Source organism: Primulina huaijiensis, chromosome 2, assembly GCF_012295235.1.
Source record: "Primulina huaijiensis isolate GDHJ02 chromosome 2, ASM1229523v2, whole genome shotgun sequence".
Lineage (NCBI taxonomy): Eukaryota > Viridiplantae > Streptophyta > Magnoliopsida > Lamiales > Gesneriaceae > Primulina > Primulina huaijiensis.
In genome coordinates, this window is record NC_133307.1 from 21,606,794 (window position 1) to 21,628,063 (window position 21,270).

Sequence of the window (21,270 nt, forward strand, 5' to 3'; positions counted from 1 at the left end):
TTTTTTTAAAGACGGGAAATATTGTGCCACATGATAAATAAAAATCATTGCTATTGAATTATAAAATTTCAAATTCTTGATTACAATTCTGTTGTCAATGAACTGTTTAAATCCTTAACAAGCACTTGAAAAACCCCTTCCATTATTTAAATCCAATCTGCAAAAATTGCTGAATGCATTATTTTTTAATCAAAACATAACCCAACAGGTATATAATTCCCTCGTTGACTTGGAGAGAATACCTTGATATCGAAGTGCGAGCCCGTGCAGGAGTAAACATTAGTAAAGCTAAAGCAAACTTTGTGCATGTTAATAGTAACAACAAAAATATAGCATAATATGTTATCGACGAGCCATTTTAATTGACTTAAAAGCATCAACCAAAAATGTAATATCAAATTCATTACATGCAAGCAATCCCAAATGTTAAAACATATCAATCGACCCAAATACGAAAGCCTTTCTAGACAAACGATTTAACCAGATTTATGGTAGTTGGGACGCCCCAGTTGGAGCTTTCGGATTAAAAGATGCCTGGTCACCATCAGGATGAGGTAAAGGAGGCCGCGGCGCAGGATAAGGTGGCTGAGGGTATTGTTGCCGAGGTGGAAGTATGGGAGGTGGCATATATCCATATTGTGGATGATATGGCTGGTAGAATTGAATATTGGGGGGAGGCACATTCGAGTAACCATATTGCTGAACTTGTTGCTGCATCTGATCTGAACCACTTTTACTTTCATATGATCCTCCAAGGCCAGCTGTACCGGAAGACCCCTCATGAGATGGAATGAGTGCACCCATTCTCTGGGGATCCATCGAAGGATAATATGCTCGATCTTGTTCAGGCAGCGGAGGAATGTTGAAGTACGGCATAGGAGGCTGGTTTTGTATATCATTGGGCTGAAGAGTTTGCTGCTGTGATATGACTGCCCTAGGCAACAATCCACTGTGGGCTACTGCTGCTTGTTGGCTTGCTTGGTCAGAGCCTTCAGATTCAGGCTTCGGTGCTTGTGGTTTACCCCAGAGCAGCTTCAGCCTCAAGCCTTTAATAACTAGCTTGTTTGCAAGTTCTTCAGCGGCCCTCTCTGTGCCTTCTCTTGTTGTGTAAGTCACAAAAGCACAAGCACGTTGGAGAACCATCTTTACGGATTCAATTTCTCCATGCGCATAGAAATGGTCTCTTAAATCCTGCTCGGTAATTCTTGCATCAAGCCCACCAACATACAGGGTTCTAATGCTTTCATCTTCAGGAGGCTCCAGAGAAGGCATTTCTCCAGCCTTGCCAAGCAACTTCAATGCCACTGGATCGTTAATTCTGCACATGCATGCAATGAAAAGGAAAATAAGCGAATGGCAAAAGGACGGGATGAAGTCAAACGCTTGTAAGAACTGAAATTGAGCAAAAATAGAGACTTAAACAAAACAAGAAATTTAAGTGCATGACGAGGGAAAAAAAATGAAAACGCTTCATCTTGCAAGCAAAGAATGGGGAAACATACAATACATACACGAAACATATTGGAATTCATGACTGTGCCAGAATGGAAAAGAGGAGCTGCTCAAAAAATGGAAAAGAAGAACTACAGATTGGCAGTAGACCTGTCATTTGAGGAGGCTAAAAAAAAGAGACACCGACACCCTTGTGGTGTAATGGAATAAACATCTCTCACTAGGAGGAAGAGACGTGGGTTCGAATCCACAAACTATACTTCAAGAACATGATTGAAGCTAATCGTTACACGTTCTAAGCATTCATATAAAAATGCAGACTATCAACTGCATACACAACATATCAAGTAAATAATTAATTCCAAAACCGTGTTACATACCCATAGTAACGGTCTTTGATATTCTGTTGAGACAACTCCCCAGTTTCAGGCATCTCATGCCTATAAGGGCATTCAGGACCTCTAGTACATTGACCTCGAATAAAGAAACTGCAAACATGAGCTCGGTTTCTCTTGTAGTATGGAGTGGTTCTCTGAAGTTTCAAGATGGTATCGCTAGGGCGCACCTTCCCATGTGAAGATTCATAATCAATCCCGGCTCTTGCCTGTATATAGCAAATATTTAGTCTACACACACACACAGGAGAAAAATTCACAAAAGAGCAAGAAATATCTAACAAGTGGTGACTCAACCGCAGTGCATTCAAAAGTAGGCTTTGACTCAAATAGATTTACAGATCCAATGGTTCATAATTCATAAATAACACAAAATTTAAATTTCAATGCTGATGGCAAAACATGGATATTCATAATAGTCAATAACCATAAATGGATGGAAAACTAATAATATTGAGGGAAAAAACCATCCAGAGCAAGAGATCTACAAAAGACTTCCTTTCGCCAATGGCCAATGTACTCCTCACTAACTTGATCTCTATTACCTCTTTCCACAATTTCACAGTTTTTGTAAACTGGGGAATAACCATCACAGCTGAGGACATCAAAAGAATTGGCCAGTGAAAGGCTACATTTGGATTGATCGTGGTGGGGAGACACACAACTCGCCCATCAGCAAACAGGTAGTATTAAGAGTAGGATCATGCCCCTTGACAAATGTGACCTTATAAAGCTACAGTTATTCTTTCCTAAAGTAGAATCATGCTATGGCCACCAAACTCGAGAAAATGGCCAGTAACACGAGCTGTGCCCTTGGATTAAATGGAATAACAATGATGCGAACTTTAACAATACAAATTTCAAATTTTCAATGTACTTTATCCCACTAGATTAACAGGACACTGTAGCCTTGTTTACCCACATGATACTTTCAGGCAATAAATCATGAACCAGCCAAAAACCACATTGTTTAATTAAACCAACTTCAATTTCAAGCTGCAAAATGAAGGGCAAATGTAACATCGTAATTCTAGAAGAAGTTCTGATCGTGCTTGAAACTATTCACTCACCCTCAATTACAAGTGACCAACTTCGATAAATGCAACAAACATTCTTAATCACTTGCAATTCACCATCATCTGATGGAAACACAAGCAAGATCAAAACTCCTTTAAAGGAAAAAACTGAAGAGTGACAAGCTAAAGACTACTTCACAATGCACGCTGCACACTTACAACTTTAAACACCTCGTAAAAATATTTTACTATCTTTTATCTACAGTTGTCTCCCAAACAGTTTTTCTACCTATTAGAAGCTAGCTATTAACACCACTAAAGGCATTTGAAACTAATCCACAAAATATAAATGAATCCAAACACTATTCTTAGTAAGTAAATAAATGAAACTAACAATTTTCCGCTAGCAAGTTTGAACCCAGAGCATTTGGCATAACAGTCGAATATCTATATAAAACTCAATGCCTGGTTAATTTTCTCTTCAAGCTAACTATAGAGTTCAACAACAGTTACCGAGTGTATTTGCTTTGGTTGGGGATGATACAGCTACATTTCCCAAAGGCAAGTCCGATTTGGCATATAACATTAGTACATTACTCTTAGAAAGTCAGGTGCTTTTTGAAACCAGCATTTACCCAGAGCACATTTATAAGGGTATATTCACAATAAGGCACTACTTCGCAAATGGTTTTGGGAATTCTCCTTGAGGAAAACTTATTATCGCTATAGAAGAGCAGGATAATACGAGATTTTCGGTGGATGGGAGTTTGAACATCATCTAAGGACAAAGGGTGTCTTCCAGATGCCCATGGACATCAACTATAGCTTCGCCAGTCATATTCAAAAATCATGTCAAACGAAAAGTGGGTGATGGGTAGATTAATGTTTTGGGAGTAGGAGGTGGGGTTTTATCGAAGAGTTTTACCTACGCTTTCTAAATTACATCCTTACGAAACAGCCTTATAATTTAGATGACAATGTTTCTGCATCAAGGAACTTTCACTTTCCGAGGGGTGGTCACCTTAAGATAAACAGGAAGAGTTAGAGTCATTACTTTGCTTAGAACAGATTAGAGTATGTTTAGATTGATCAATAGAAGGGTCTGGGTGTTAAAGACATGCAAATCTCTTTTCTTTCTCCGGCCGGCGTTCAACCTGTTCTTCGTATACACGCTATCCCCTCATTTGGAAAACCATTATTCCAAGGTACAAGATTCATAATCGGATTTATCGCTAGATAAATTGAATACACGTGATATTTTAGAATGAAAAAAACTTGTCCTGATGGTTTCTCCTGGTTGGCGAGTACTGAGCAAAAATCAAATAAATCTAGAGATTAAATCTTTCCGTCATGCAGATTCACAACATCTTCAAGACATAAGATATTGAAGGACTTTGGTTTTCACAAGGTGTTCCAAATAAAGTAACAAATGGATATTCGGAGGAAAAGAAATACTAGGTAGAAATTTCAGCACATTTATAAGGGTGTTACCTACATTAGCTTGAATACACAATGGTGAAACTTATTTGTATTGATAATACATACTCTGATTCGTTTGTCTGCCTATATTCTCAGTACACTTTTATTTATTGATAATATGAAAAAATCAATATTGAAATCAAATGGTTTAACACACAATCCAATAACAAATGAATTATTTGTCAGTTTAAAAATTTCGTAGTTGGGTATTTGAAGCAACTCCGAATAAAAAGCACGAAGATTGTTCTCAGGCAGAATGAAAAAATACCTTGCGGTCATGCTCCTCTGCGAAATATTCCCTATTTACGTCGCTCTTTGGAATGGCATCATTTGAATCGATACTGAGGGCAGTATCTCTAACTTGAACAGGCAGGCCATATTCCAGATCTAGCAGGCATACTTGACAAACATTTTTCAGCTTGCAGCAAGTTTGGCAAATCTCCGTCTTTTTGTATCTTGCATCGCGACCAGGCCTCCATCTAAAAACTGTGAATGGTCGAGAACATATCTTGCACTCCTTGTCATAATCAGCTTTTGTCTATCCATATTAACAATAATGTTTGTCAAGAAGCACCCAGTTTATTTATCTATTTAAAAATAAATAAAAAAATTCCGTAGTCAGAATACCAATAAGGCAGAACACTAGCCTCTTTTAGCAAATATTTAAGCAAAAGAGAGGTCGGGGATGGGGGGTTGGAAGCAAATCCATTTTAAGTTCGCAGATATCTAAAGAACCTACTCAATTCCCATAAAAACTGAGCCAGTCACCTAACTCAACTTATAATTTTCTGAACTTTCTTCCACAAGCAGAAAATCACTTGATTTCCAAGAACAAATAGGAAAAGAACTTAAATTACATAACAAATATAACATCGAAAATATAGAGCTCTAATATACCATTCGAACGTATGGATTGTCGCCGAGGCATGATTCACACACAATCGGGAAATCAGTCCGCTCCCATCCATCGGCTTCCGCGTCTCTGAGCAGCCTATGCGCCATTCTCCCCTAAACTATTCACTCTGATGTACCGAAGGAGGACAATGGAAAATGGAAAGATGAGAACCGTTTTGAATTAATATAAAGCCCTAGCCATTGAAGTACAACAGGAGATGCATAGAGTCCAACACGGATTTAATTAATAATTATTTAATTAGGCTGCAAACTGTGGTGAAAAAGTAAAAATTTACGGTAAAAAATAAAAATCTCAAACTCTCAAAATTATCACACTACACACTTTATAATATTTTTCTCTCAACTCAATTGTGATTTTCTTCACAAATGAGATATCTATTTATAGAAAATTTTTACAAATAATCCAAAAATAAATTACATCATTACCTTCATCATCACACACAAATTTCAATATTCAACACCTAATTTTACCTAATTTTCAACATTCAAATATTCAATACACACATTTTAAATATTATTTTTCAACACTCCCCCTTGTGATGATGATCATAATGATTGTCTTCATTACGTGTTTTTATACTGCCTCGTTAAAAACCTTACTAGGAAAAACCCATTGGGATAAAAACCATAGTAAGGGAAAAAGAGTGCAGTCACGTAAACTCCCCCTCATGTTGACACGAACAATTCTTCACAGATTTCGTAGATTGCGCATCCCAATATTATATATGTGCTTTCTGAATATTGTCGTAGGAAGTGCCTTTGTGAAGAGATCTGATGAGTTTTCACTTGATTGAATGTGACGAACATCAATACATTTATTCTTCTCAAGCTCCTTGGTGAATGCGAAGAACTTAGGAGGAATATGTTTAGTTCTGTCGCTTTTTATGTATCCTTCTTTCATTTGAGCAACACATGCAGCATTATCTTCATATAGTATCACAGGCTTCTCGTCGAATGATAATCCGCATGAGATTTGGATATGTTGAGTCATTGATTTTAACCACACACATTCACGGCTTGCTTCATGTAGTGCAATAATCTCGGCATGATTTGATGAAGTTGTTACAAGTGTTTGTTTCTGTGAACGCCAAGAAATTGCAGTGCCTCCACGAGTAAATACATATCCAGTTTGAGAACGTGCTTTGTGTGGATCAGATAAGTATCCAGCATCGGCATAACCAATTATACTTGGATTAGCATCTTTTGAATACAAAAGTCCCAAGTCTGTCGTTCCTCGTAGATAACGGAATATATGTTTAATTCCGTTCCAATGTCTCTTTGTTGGATATGTGCTAAATCTTGCCAATAAATTTACGGCAAAAGATATATCAGGCCTTGTACAATTTGTAAGATACATAAGGGCACCGATAGCACTTAGATATGGTACTTCTGGACCAAGAATATCTTCATCATCTTCACATGGACGGAATGGATCCTTTTCTATGTTTAATGATCTAACAACCATTGGAGTACTTAAAGGATTTGATTTGTCCATATTAAAACGTTTAAGGATCTTTTCTGTATAATTTGTCTGGTGAACAAATATTCCACATTCTTTTTGTTCAATTTGTAAACCCAGACAATACTTGGTTTTTCCAAGATCCTTCATTTCAAATTCTTCTTTCAAGTATGACACAACTTCTTGAATTTCCTTATTTGTTCCAATGATGTTTAAATCATCAACATATACAGCAATAATTACGCATCCGGATGTTGTTTTCTTAATGAAAACACAAGGGCATATTGAATTATTTACATATCCCTTTTTCATCAAGTGATCACTTAGCCTATTATACCACATTCTGCCGGATTGCTTCAACCCATATAATGATCTTAGTAATTTCACAGAATAACATTCTCTGGGTTTTGAACTTTGTGCTTCAGGCATCTTAAATCCTTCAGGGATTTTCATATATATATTACTATCAAGTGATCCATATAAGTAGGCTGTAACAACATCCATAAGACGCATTTCTAAATTTTCAGATACTGCCAAGCTAATCAAATACCGAAACGTAATTGCATCCATCACAGGAGAATACGTTTCTTCATAATCAATTCCAGGCCTTTGAGAAAAACCTTGTGCAACAAGTCGAGCTTTATATCTTACTATTTCATTTTTCTCATTTCGCTTTCGAATAAAAACCCATTTGTATCCAACAGGTTTTACACCTTCAGGTGTAAGGACTATAGGTCCAAAAACATTACGTTTATTTAGCGAATCCAATTCAACCTGGATGGCATCTTTCCATTTTATCCAATCCTGCCGATTTTTACATTCACCAAAAGATTTTGGTTCATGATCTTCATTATCATTTATGATGTCGATTGCCACATTATAAGAAAATATATCATCAATTTCTTCTATATCTTTTCGGTTCCATATTTTTCCAGTATTAATATAATTGATAGAGATTTCATGATTCTCGTCAGTTTGTGGTTCTGACAAAACATTTTCATCATCATGTGTTTCTTCAGGAACATCATTCTCTATTTTGTGATCATTATGTGTTTCTTCAGGAACATCATTCTCTATTTTGTGATCATTGTGTTTCTCTATGAATTTTCTTTTTCGAGGATTTTTATCCTTGGAACCAACTGGCCTTCCACGCTTCAGGCGTTTAATGACATCATGACTATCTTCAATTTGTTTCTTCGGAATTTCAATTCGAGCAGGGGCATTTGCAGCATGTATATATGATTTAGTTACCCCTTTTGTGTCTGCAAATGCATCTGGTATTTGATTTGCTATTCTTTGCAAGTGCACAATTTGCTGTACATCTTTTTCACATTGTTTTGTTCTTGGATCCAGATGTAACAATGATGATACATACCATGTAATTTCTTTTTCGGTATGTTTCTGTTCTCCCCCTAACATTGGGAAGATTTCCTCATTAAAATGACAATCAGCAAAACGTGCTGTGAACACGTCGCCTGTCTGTGGTTCAAGATATCGAATGATCGATGGACTATCATAACCAATATAAATTCCAATCTTTCTTTGAGGTCCCATTTTCTTTCGTTGAGGTGGTGCAATAGGCACATACACCATACATCCAAAAATTCTCAGATGAGAAATGTCTGGTTCTTTACCAAATGCAAGCTGCAATGGGGAGTATTTATGATATGCACTTGGTCTGATGCGAATTAATGAAGCAGCATGTAAAATTGCATGTCCCCATATAGAAATAGGGAGCTTTGTTTTCATAATCATTGGTCTAGCAATCATTTGCAGACGTTTAATCAATGATTCAGCCAATCCATTTTGAGTATGTACATGAGCAACAGGATGCTCAACAATGATTCCCATAGACATACAATAATCATTGAAAGTCTGGGAAGTAAATTCACCAGCATTATCAAGTCTAATTTTCTTGATTGTATAATCGGGAAATTGATTCCTCAATTTTATTATTTGAGCAAGTAATCTTGCAAATGCAACATTTCGAGTTGACAATAAACATACATGTGACCATCTGCTGGAGGCATCAATCAATACCATAAAGTATCTGAATGGTCCACATGGTGGATGGATTGGTCCACAAATATCACCCTGAATACGTTCAAGAAACATTGGTGATTCAGTTTGGATTTTGGCTGGTGATGGTCTTATAATAAGTTTTCCAAGAGAACATGCTTTACATTGAAACTTATTATTCTGAAAGATCTTCTGGTCTTTCAATGGATGACCATGTGTATTTTCTATAATTCTTCGCATCATTGTTGAACCAGGATGTCCTAATCGATCATGCCAATTGGTTAATATTGAAGAATTATCAATTACCATGTTTGATTCAATGGGACGTATATGTGTATAATGCAATCCAGTAGGGAGCATTGGTAGTTTTTCAATCACATATTTCTTTCCTGATTTATATGTGGTAAGACACATATATTTCTCATTCCCTTCATTCATTGTTTGAGTATCATACCCATGGGAATATATATCATTAAAACTCAACAAATTTCTTTTCGATTGTGGTGAATATAAAGCATCATTGATCAAAAATTTTGTACCATTAGGTAACAAAAATTGTGCTTTACCACATCCTTTAATCAAGTCTACAGGACCTGATATTGTATTCACCGTTGTTTTTGTTGGTTTTAGTTCCAAGAAATATCTTTTATCTCGGAGGATAGTGTGCGTTGTACCACTATCGGGTATGCAAACTTCAGCTTTGCTCATAGCATTTTCCATATTTGAACTTCAAAAAATATGCAATGAAAAAAAATTAATGACAATACATATTTAAATATAACACATATCATAATTGTACAATAAAACATTATCATATAAATACATGAAAAATAAATTATTGTACATTTATATTCTACCACTATATTGTTCATTTTCAGAGAAATCATTGAGAAAATCTGCAGCATCAATATTGTTCATTTCTATCCCACCAACATATTGATCATTTCCAGAGAAATCATTCATAAAATCAGCAGCATCAAAATGAGTTGAATCACTCAAACGGTCACTTCGCTCAGTGAAGTTGGTCTCCTTTTCTTTCCCCTTTATCGATTCTTTATAAAGTTTGCAAAGATGCTCAGGGGCTCGACAAATACGAGACCAATGTCCTGGAGTACCGCATCTGAAACAAGAACTTTCAAATCTTTTCGAGTGATTTTCATTAACACTCATGTTTTCTTGATGCCTTTTCTGTGGATGGTTTGGGACGTTATTTTGAGATGAGTTATAGAAATAACTATCTCGATTATTTTCAAAACCACGGCCGCGTCCACGACCACGACCACTTCCTCGTCCACGTCCACGTCCACGACCTCGACCTCGACCTCGACCTCGACCAAAACCTTGTCTTTGAATTTGATTTTGGTTTCCAGGTTTAAATTCATTTTTACTTACAGCATTTACTTCTGGAAATGCTGTTGATCCAGTGGGTCGGGACTGATGATTTCTCATTAATAGCTCGTTGTTCTTTTCCGCCACAAGAAGACAGGCGATGAGTTCAGAATATCTCGCAAATCCACGCACTCTATATTGTTGCTGTAGTGTTATATTTGATGCGTGAAACGTGGAAAATGTTTTTTCAAGCATTTCCGATTCTGTAACCTCATGTCCACAAAATTTTAACTGCGAGATTATTCTATACATCGCTGAATTGTAATCACTGACTTTTTTAAAGTCTTGGAATCTTAACATATTCCATTCATCACGGGCGGTCGGAAGTATAACTTCCCTTATATGTTCAAATCTCTCTTTTAATCCTTTCCACAGAGCCATGGGATCTTTTTCGATGAGATATTCACATTTTAAACCTTCATCAAGGTGTCGTCGTAAAAATATTATAGCTTTTGCTTTTTCTTGTGATGAAGATATACCATTTTCTTTAATGGTCTCGCTTAGACCCAATGACTCAAGATGCATTTCTACATCAAGAGTCCATGGCATATAGTTTTTCCCAGTAATATCAAGAGCGATGAATTCGAGCTTTGCCAAGTTTGCCATGGTGGTACTAAAAATTACGATGCATTTTATTAGTTAATGAATATTGCAATACAAAGTAATGGATAAACAACAAGTACAAGTATTCGTAAAAATAAAGAAAACACACGAGGAGGATATTCTCCGATAAATACAAGACTGGTGAGTATGATAACCAAAATAATTAAAAATAACCTCGTGAAAGCCATCTTCTTTTTTTCTTCGAAAATTTGATGAAGAATAATTTTTAGAGAAGAAGAGAAAGTTGGAGTGATTGAATGTATTTGTGAGATTGTATTTATAGAGCAAAAACTAGCCGTTTTGTTACCGTTTATTACCGTTGGTGTATAAGAAAATAAATGTATGTATTTGTATAATTTTATGGTAATAATATGGTGTATATAATATTAGTCATATTTAAATAATTATGTATATCATATCACATTATTATAATTAGGTGTCATAAGTTATTTTGTTTAAAAAACCTTATAGGCTTTTATACTTGTCGTATCCCTTACCGGGAGTGTGGGATGTCGTCTTAACATCCTCCCAGGATTTATAACAAGTTTTTTGAAAAATTTATTTTTATTATTTATAATAACATTATATTATATAGTAAATATATAAACAATAAATAAATAAACAATAAAATAAATATTATTACTTTTGTTACCTTTTTCTTCTGTTTTGGAGCTTGGAAAAATATGGAGGACTTTTAGAGCTTCGTGCTGATAACGTGTTGTGAAAAAGTAAAAATTTACGGTAAAAAGTAAAAATCTCAAACTCTCAAAATTATCACACTACACACTTTATAATATTTTTCTCTCAACTCAATTGTGATTTTCTTCACAAATGAGAGATCTATTTATAGAAAATTTTTACAAATAATCCAAAAATAAATTACATCATTACCTTCATCATCACACACAAATTTCAATATTCAACACCTAATTTTACCTAATTTTCAACATTCAAATATTCAACATTCAAATATTCAATACACACATTTTAAATATTATTTTTCAACACAAACTACTCTTAGGACTCTATTTTGTAATATGTTTTTTTTTAAAATAGAAATTTAAAATATATGTTTTTGAATGGTTTCCCTGATTTGGAGAAGTTTGTGCCATATTTTCAAATGATTTATAAATTACAAAAATGTCATTATCGAAAATTACAAAAAGATCTTTTTTATTTTTATTAATTTTTTTGGTCAATTTCATATTTTTAATTTTTTAATTAATTTTAGTGTTAATTTTTTTATATCTTTTAAATTTATTTTACTTGTTTTTATTATTTTTATTAATTAATTGTAATTTTTACTATTTATATTAAACATCAAAGGGAAATAACGAGTTGTGGATATGATATTCTTATTTTGGTTTGCCATGTTATCAAAATCTCATATCTTTGTTAATTTGGTCAATGAGGTTGCTCCTCCTGCTAATTATATCATAAAAAGAAAAAAATATTCAATGGGATACTATTTAGCCGATGATATATATACAAATTGGGTCACAATAGTTCAAACAATTCACAATCCAAACGTCTAAATAATAAATGTTTTGCAGCACAACAAGAAAGTTGTAGAAAAGATGTTGAATGAGTATTTGTTGTACTGCAGTCAAAGCGAGCGATAATCACTATACATGCACAAGTTTGGAGCAAGCGAGTGCTGCATGATATCATTACATGTATTGTAATGCACAATGATGAGGATGTGTTCGTAAAAAATTATCGCGAAGCACTCACCCCAGATGTTGAAATGACGCGTGATGAATATGCCCGATTTCAAGAGTTTCTTGCACGTCAACGTCAAATAAAATATTGACACACTATGCACTTCAGGATGCTTATATTGATCGTTTGTATTTTTTTTGTCCAATTTGATAACAAAATAAATGCATTAATTCAAGCTTATCGAATTAATTAAGTTCTGTTGAATGACACAGTATGTAATTATTTAATTATATGTGTGTGTATATGTTTGAAATAAAAAAAATGGAGTATTTGGTAACATTTAAAAGATATGAGTTATAGAATGTTTTTGAAATATAGATCATCTACTTACCTCTATTTTGGAGGATTGATGATGAAAAAATAGAAGATATGGATTGGAGATAACCTTAAGCCACCTTTAACACTTCTTGACTCCAAAATGGAGGATAACAATAGTGTCCTCTAAAAAATTTAGAGAATCATTGTAGCAATAATGATTAGTTTGAGAGGATTTACGAAAATGTCATCCATTAAAATTGATAATTTGATTTTTTTTAAATAAAATATTTTTTGGTACATTTCAATTTTTTTGTTATTTTCAATCGTTTTTTGGAAAATAAAAAATATATAAATAATAAATGACATATCAATAAAATGAAAAAAAACACACACACACAAACAATAAAAATATAAACATATTTAATTCACTGCAATCATGACAGCACGCTAGTAGTCTGGAAGGTCGGACCTGTATGGGGAAGTTCTGTCGAAGAACTGTCCAAACGGAATAGAAGTCTTGTCAAAGTCATCCCCCTTCGATGCTCTTCTTTGCCAAATTTGTTTTGTTATTTGAGCAAGTATGTATGGACCGATTCATCAGCGCATATATGGTTGATTCATAGTATTTTATTTTCTTCTTTGAGAGTCAATAGAACACTCATTTCTTTCTTAACATCAATGAGTTGTTGTGGATGTGCATCAACATTCTCCATCACATCTATCATTTAAGCACATGTAGTGCCCAAAAATCTTGTCACGTAATCATATAATATGTGATGTAAATACATAAAAAAAAAATCAACTACATAATAATATAATGCATATACGACAAAATAGTGCAATCAACACACTATTTACATCAGTGGATCGGAGACAGTATAATCATTACACAACACATAACTCGAATACAACAATAAACTATATTATTTATATCTACTATCAACTACATGACTTCTTTAACTAGACGCACCTAATCCTTTTCCTTTATCATGTATCATGTATCGGCACTATTCTTGTATCATGTCCAACTGAAACGGTTCTCGAAAGATGGGCATATACAACAAACATCATCGTAATGCATAACGGATATATTAACAACATAATATAACTAAAATCATTAAAATAAAATTCCTTGACTCATTTGTACTATCTGAATATCATTTTGTTATTTATGGAAAACAATTAATAACACAACCAACAATATCAACAAACATCACTCCTCTGCTACAACGGCAAACATCATCAACAATACGTCGTTTCTCTACTACTGCAACAAACAACATCAATAATATTTTGCTCCCCTACCATTTCGACAAACAACATCAACAATATTTCGCCCCAATACTACGATAAACAACATCAACAATACATCGCTCTCCTACTACCGCGACCATCAACATCAACACATTAGCTCATATACTATTGTGACTATAATAATAACAAATCAATGTCCAATAACGGGCAACCAACAATATCAACAATAATAAACAACAACACACAAAATATCGAATCACCCATTTCTGGTGATTTATCGTATATCAACGCAATATTATTCATCAATACTAAACAATATCAACATATCATCGCATGCCAACACATATTTGATAATCGAATATGTAACGTCCCGAAAATTTGAATGTCCACGTGAACCCCATGCATGCACGTTATCAAATTTCTTATGTATTTTAATTAAATTGTTTTAATCGCATGAAGTGTTTATGGTAGACATGTTTACATGTTTAAAATGTAGTTTTCTACTATAATGCATAAAAATGTGTTTTTAAAAGCTATTCGAGACGCGATCAAGGAAAGGAGACCGGGGACCATAAGAGAAAAAATATTTTTATTAAATAAGTATTTTTAATTATTTAATATATGATATATTTTAAGGAGTATTTCCAAAATAAGATATTTTGAGATGTTTTCACGCGTCAAGTCATATTTTAAATCGGTTTCGATTTTCGATGAAAATATGGACTTTTTGAGAACTCGACTAATATTTTCACAAGCTTTCCTTTACAAAATATTTTAAATATTAACTAATGGGCCTAATGTGTCTATTATACTAGGTTAATGGGCTTCATCTTATACCATGTGTTTTAATTAAAATAAAAGGCCCTCAAACCCTTCCCAAACCCTCATAACTCACGCCCCACCCCTCTAATCATACTAGGACTCTCCCTCACACACCACACGGCACACACCCACGGTTTTGGAGAGGAGATCCAAGCAAGTTTGGAAATTTTCAACAAGGTTTTTCTCTCGTCAACGTCTCTCGCATCGCAAGCTATTTTTCGTGCGTAATAAACGCAAAAGTACACCTTAATCTTCTTTCAAACATCTTTCACATCATATTATGTATATTTGATTATCCTTGCATGAAAAATAACTATGTTTATTTTCGTTGTTATGGCTTCATACGCATAAAAGTAGAGTTTTATTTAAAACTCTTCATGATGATTCACAAAGGGGCTGCCATGGTAAGGATACTTGAAGAGATGTTTTTCACATGTTTAAGGGTCCCTAGATGCATAGGTAAGGGCTGGACAAGGAGGCAATAAAGTAGAACAAAAATTTGGAAGTTCATGGACTAGGGTTTCGGTTTTTGCTTCCTAGGTGCAGGCGGCTGCTAGCTGCTATTAGGGGTCATCCAGGGGTCTCAAAAGGGCTGAGCCATGATCCTAGGTAGGCTGCATGATGCTAGGTTCGAAGGGCTAAGTGATTGTGTGAGACAAGGGGGGACTGCGCATGCCTTGGGACTGGTTTGAGGGGCTGTGGGTTTTACGCTTCTCAAGCTCGGTCCAGTAGGGTCCATAGGGGTCCTAGGTTGGTCAACTAGGGGCTGGTCGGGTTGCTTGAGGGCTAAGGTCGAAGCTTGCATGGCAATATGAACTAAGGTTTCGAAAATAGGGGCAAAGGGTTCAATAGGTTTCCTAGGCTGGTCCAATGATTTAATGGGCTTGAATGGGATTGTATATGGTTTAGTTAGGTGTTACTAAGCTTTGGTTCAAGTTTGGTTAACGTTCGAGTCCATACAAGTCAAAACCTGGATGTACGTCAAAATTTTAATACGAATTGGAGAATTAATCTAGAAGCTTAAGTTTACGTCTAAGAAATATTTATAGGTGTATTTTAAGATGATATGTTAAGTTTTGAATGATTTGGGTCGTCGTTTTAAGGTCTAAAGATAAATTGGGAACGTTAGGGTTTCAGGGGCAAAACTATCATATTATATCTGAAAAATGTTAGACGCCTTGGCAGTTCTCTGAATGCTGTAATGAATGTTAAAATATTTATTTTAAATGTTTATGGAATTTTATGATGAAACGTTAATGTTAAAAGACATGTTGCATGCTTGGTTTAAAAGAAAAATAATTTCTAAATGCATGAATTTTTATAAGCGATGAAAATATGAAAAGTTGAAAGAGGTGAATTGATTGTGACTAATACGTTGATACGGTGATACGATGATATGTAAGGTCAATGCTCAGTTGACGGGTGAGAGTGTCGATGATGTCTCCACCGCCCAGTACCGTGATAATATGTAGATGGATCCATCGACCTTCAGCTAATACGAAAGTCACAATCGAGGATCTGAATTCAACAAAAAGGAAACATATACATATATGATGAAAGGAAATATGATATGATATGTTTCATGAAAAGCTATTTTATTAAAAGTATTTTCAATGTTGATTGTGAATGTATATGTATTACTTGCTATCATGGTTAAAGTTTGCTGAGTCAATAGACTCACTAGTTGTGATCGATGTAGGTGAGCATGAGATTGATGTTAATGGAGATCTTGATGGTTGATCTAGCTGGACTGAAGGTACACACAATCCGAGGGCCGTCGTTAGTTTTCCGCAAATAAAACTAAGTTTATGCTTGATGATTACTTAAAGATTTTTATGACTTATGATACTTTTGAGAGGTTTTTGAGAGAATATTAGAGTTAAATTTATTTTTGAAATAATTTTAGCTTAGGGTGGTTGACGTTTACGATCTTATGTTCTTTTGGATTTTCAAATAATAGTGGTTGATTTATTTTAAATGGTACAAAAGTACTTTAAAATATATACACATAGGTATTGGGTATTTCGGCCGAATATAGAAAAAAAAATTTCTAGTATATTTTAAAGAAAAATGAGTAATGGACGTGTATACATATAATTCAACAATAATTATCATATCATTGGTATCATATCAACACAATCATAACAACATCAATATGCAACATCAAATAGCCCAATAACAATTAATTCAACAAAAATATTATACTCAATTATAATTCTTCATTGTTCAACAATTAATATTTCAGTGTATTTAGTTCACAATACTAACATAAAATTCATCCTAAATAAATTAATTTCAATTAATAGGTTATATCAAAATATACGCTAAACTACAAAAACTATGTATCAAAAGATATCATATTTCTCGTAGACTCCGAAGAATGATACTCTGATTTAATAATAACTGACAGACAACACCTCAATTTTAATTCAACGATGGAGATTTCTCATTATAATAACTTGTGCTAATTCCAAATAATCCAACTAAAATGTTAAATTATTTGTTAAAATCATACATCATTTAACAATGTTTAATTTCGGTGCGATTTAACAATTTATAGGATTTATTTCAGAAATTGACAAATTGCAAACATCGCTAGAAATATAAATATTGTACCTCAAATTAACACCTCGTGTCAACAATCACATATCCGAAGTCAATTGGTCAATTGAAAAACCGATAAATCGCAAAATCAAAAAGAAAATTGGGAATATTTATTCTCTGTTTCTTCATTTCTCGAACGGCGAAAAGTTTGAAAGGAATTCCACCAACTCACACATTTTTAATTTTTTTAAAATATTATATATATTGTAATAATATTATATATAATATTTAACTTTTTCAACATCGTATATATGTTCGGTCCATTAAAATAATTAAATTTGTCCAAACTCAAAACACAAAACTTATATATTTCTGAGTTTTGTATTTCCTCTCCAAATTTTAACTCATTTGGACTTCATATAGTCAATATATTATATATTTCATTATTTTAACATCATTAATTATTTATTAATCTTGCGTTCATAAATCAACAAGTTGTTATGTTTACTTCAAGTCATTACAACATTACATATGACCATGGTAGAAATGTCCTTTTGAGTGTTCTTCATTAGTTTTTCTTTGGATTTCATTTTTTATGTTGATTGGCCGCTGAGAACTCCATGATGGGATTTTTTCGTCCATGTTTAAAGCAAACCCATACAATCCTGGAGAATCGGGTGTGAGTGATTATGTGGTGGGAGAATAATCAGACTGAGAGGAGTCGATATACTCGTTGTTTGGTAGGAGAGTCGGTAAGGTAGCTTTGGATGACCTTAAAAATAAAGTTCGACACCTTTCTACAAAACATCACTTGGGCGGCTAAGTTCCACCTGCGAAACATGTCCACTAAAATTTTTACAGTCTTGTTTATTTTGAACCATGGACATTGGATGGCCTCCATAGTACAACACTCTGATGATGGACTGAAGAGTTGTTCGTCAAAACCAACTGCCACTTATGAGCACGAGCTATCTTGTGACAGGTTTATATCAATTATATGATTACGAGAGATGTCAAGATAAGTTGTCGCTAGGAGCATGTCCTCCTCGATTGAGAAAGCATGACCATCTCGAGATGAACTCATTTGATCGTAAATGATACTTCAATTTATATGACATATATCCATGGGCGGAGCTATATGTGGGGCTGGGTTGGGCTCCAGTCCCACCTAATTTTTTTTTTAAAAATTAATATGTTTTATTTTAAAATTTTTGTTGATTAGCTCCAAGGCCCAATCTGTTTTCTCTCTCTCTTTCACTTGTCTACTGCTTCATATCTATTCTTCTCTCTCAAGCTTTCACAATTTTCATTACTTCAAATGACCGTAACTTCATCATTGGTTGTCAGTTTTCAAAATCGATTGTAGATTCGAAAAGCCCACGGCATAAGCTTTCTTTTAATACCAAATTTTCGAAGTTTCTTTGTCGTCTTGAAATCACCCGTCGCCCATCGGTCGACGTTTTCACCGAAAATCATGGAGAAATCCTAGTGTTAGACTTTCTACAGCTCGTTCTTGTTGTTCTTAGTTAGATTTCGAATTTTAAAGGTAATTTCAGATTTCAGTGTTTCGAAATTTGGGTATTTTGGTTTTTTTGAATTCCGATAATTGATATATATTAAATTATTGATTGTAGGTACTATATTTGAGTCGATTGATGGTATTGATAATTTTTTTGTTTTTTTGAATTCTAGATTTTATATTTGGGATTGTCGATTTTTAGTATTGATTATTTCTTATTTGGATGTTTAGATGCTATAGAAAATATAAATGCGAATTTATGGAATTTTGTAGGAATTTTTGAAAAATTCAGAATTATGTAAATGAGATTTTCGAACTTATAAGGCTGTAAAATTTTTATATTTAAATATATTATGCCTTAAGATTGTCAAATGTTAACTTCGGAATTGTTTTGAAATAATTATAATTGTTCGAGGTTTATTTCATTAAAATAACAATTATTTAGTGCTGGTAATGTTGATTTGATTCAGTTAACCATAATAAGTTAAATTAAAGTGATTTTTTATGGTGTAGACGATACTAAGGAGAATTATGTCGAAAATTATTTGAGACAAATAAGTCAGGAACCTACGATTTGATTGACAGGTGATTTATGTATTTTTATCTACGTCGTTTACTTAGTTATCGAATCTGATATATTTATTTAATTGACAGGTTGATTCGTCTTGTTTTAAATATCTCTATTTCTACATCAACAACGGAACGAGCATTTTCAGCAATGAAACTTGTTAAAACAGCTCTTCGTAACAAGATGGAAGCAGAGTTTTCCGGAGATTCTATGATAATCTACATCGAACGAGATTTGGTTGAAAAAATTGATAACGATTTAATAATTAATGTGTTTTATTCTAAGAAGAATCGAAGAGCATAACTTCAGTAGTGTTTTAGCTCCATGTTTTTGAAAGTATTAAATATTAAATACTCTTGTTCTATGTTTTCATAAAATCAATGTTTATATATTTTTTATTTTAAATTTTTTAGTTAATTATTTATTTTATTAAATACATGAGACGGAGTCAGTTTCAGATAATTTTGAATCTGACTCCGCCCCTGCATATATCAATGATTGTAAATGATATTATAATTTAGAGAAAATTTTTGGATAAGAAATTTGGCTCGACAATCTAGATAAGATTGGATTGGTGCATGCCTCTAGTGATGTGAAACTTGGTCTAAAGTTTTATATTTAAAGAAATGTATTTTTACATCATGTGGTATATTTAACATATCTTATCTACTGGATTTGATAATATATATGATTATACACTGGGAGTCAAGATCTAGACAGCTGTCTTTTCCAACAAAAACTACAAAAAATCACAGTTGTCTTTTCTAAAAAAAAAAAAACAACACAAAAAATGTATTAAATAATAAATATTAATTTAATATGTATAAATATGTAATCTTATATGACAAAAACTTGTGTGAGACAGTCTTACGGGTCGTATTTTGTGATACAGATCTCTTATTTAGGTCATCCATGAAAAAATATTATTTTTTATGCTAAGAGTATTACTTTTTATTGTGAATATCGGTAGGGTTGACCCGTCTCACAGATAAATATTCGTGAGACCCTCTCACAAAAGACCTACTCACCATCTTATATAGCTTTCAAATATTATGAATGTTATATAATTGCATAACATCTGTAATCTGACATAGCTTTCAAAAAACAACATAATAAATATTAAATATTTATAAATAAGTAATCCAACTGCCAACAAAACAAGGCGTATCTACTGTATTCGAAAAGATATATGATCCGAAGTTTCAGATTATATGTAATAAGATCCGACGACATAGAGGTAAAGTTGATTCTTGGTAAATTCCTCGTTATCTTATTCAAGACCGGTTGGTTACTTGAAAAAAGTGCTTTCATCATTCAGTCATCCAAGTCATGAGGGAGAACCTTCAAAATATCCGTTCGTTCTATGTGTCCTCGCCCTCATATGATGGTGATGAGGAGTCTCGTGCATGGCCGGTCATTATCGCCCACTTGATTACAATTCTACTTTTCCCTCTTTAAATTATGACAAAAGAGGTTTATTTTCTTGCTTAGCATTCATTATAAAGTCGATTTGCTGCCAATTCATTCGAGTTTACTGCAATACCCTCTGACAATGAATGATAGACTTCTGGGATGTGGGTTAGAACTTATAAGTCAATGTTAACTTCCGACTCGATCCCCGATACACTTTTTTCCCATGGGCAAATGTATGTACATCCTGAAAGAAGAATTAATTCGATTGTTTCTTACATGGTCTGCTTATCAGTACTCATTTTTTGTGGTGTTTCTCAACTTCTCATTTTGCCTTTCAAATATCTTTTATCTTTGTCTACTCTTAGCAATCATGACCATCATTGCGAGTATGTTAAGCAGCTGCATTTACTCTGAACCAAGGCCCCCTAAATATGGAAAAACCA

The 21,270-nt window shown here is 33.7% G+C and overlaps 1 protein-coding gene across 1 annotated transcript; it reads right to left on the minus strand.

Moving 5' to 3' along the window:
• Positions 1-330: 330 nt before the first annotated feature.
• Positions 331-5,402, minus strand: LOC140969557 (zinc finger CCCH domain-containing protein 40-like). The gene is made up of 4 exons (XM_073430937.1): positions 5,240-5,402; positions 4,611-4,880; positions 1,833-2,056; positions 331-1,318 (listed from the first exon to the last, which is right to left on the minus strand). Exons 1-4 carry the CDS (start codon positions 5,342-5,344, stop codon positions 487-489), a joined length of 1,431 nt encoding a protein of 476 aa, XP_073287038.1. The 5' UTR covers positions 5,345-5,402; the 3' UTR covers positions 331-486.
• Between the last annotated feature and the right edge of the window lie 15,868 nt (positions 5,403-21,270).

What these genes read in the sequence shown, in the direction of transcription:
- LOC140969557 (XM_073430937.1), bottom strand. Translation starts at nt 5,344, where the DNA reads ATGGCGCATAGGCTGCTCAGAGACGCGGAAGCCGATGGATGGGAGCGG. An exon ending in CAGAGGAGCATGACCGCAAG is followed by an intron (nt 2,057 to 4,610) that starts GTATTTTTTCAT and finishes TGCTATATACAG; the next exon opens with GCAAGAGCCGGGATTGATTA. An exon ending in ATCAAAGACCGTTACTATGG is followed by an intron (nt 1,319 to 1,832) that starts GTATGTAACACG and finishes ATGCATGTGCAG; the next exon opens with AATTAACGATCCAGTGGCAT.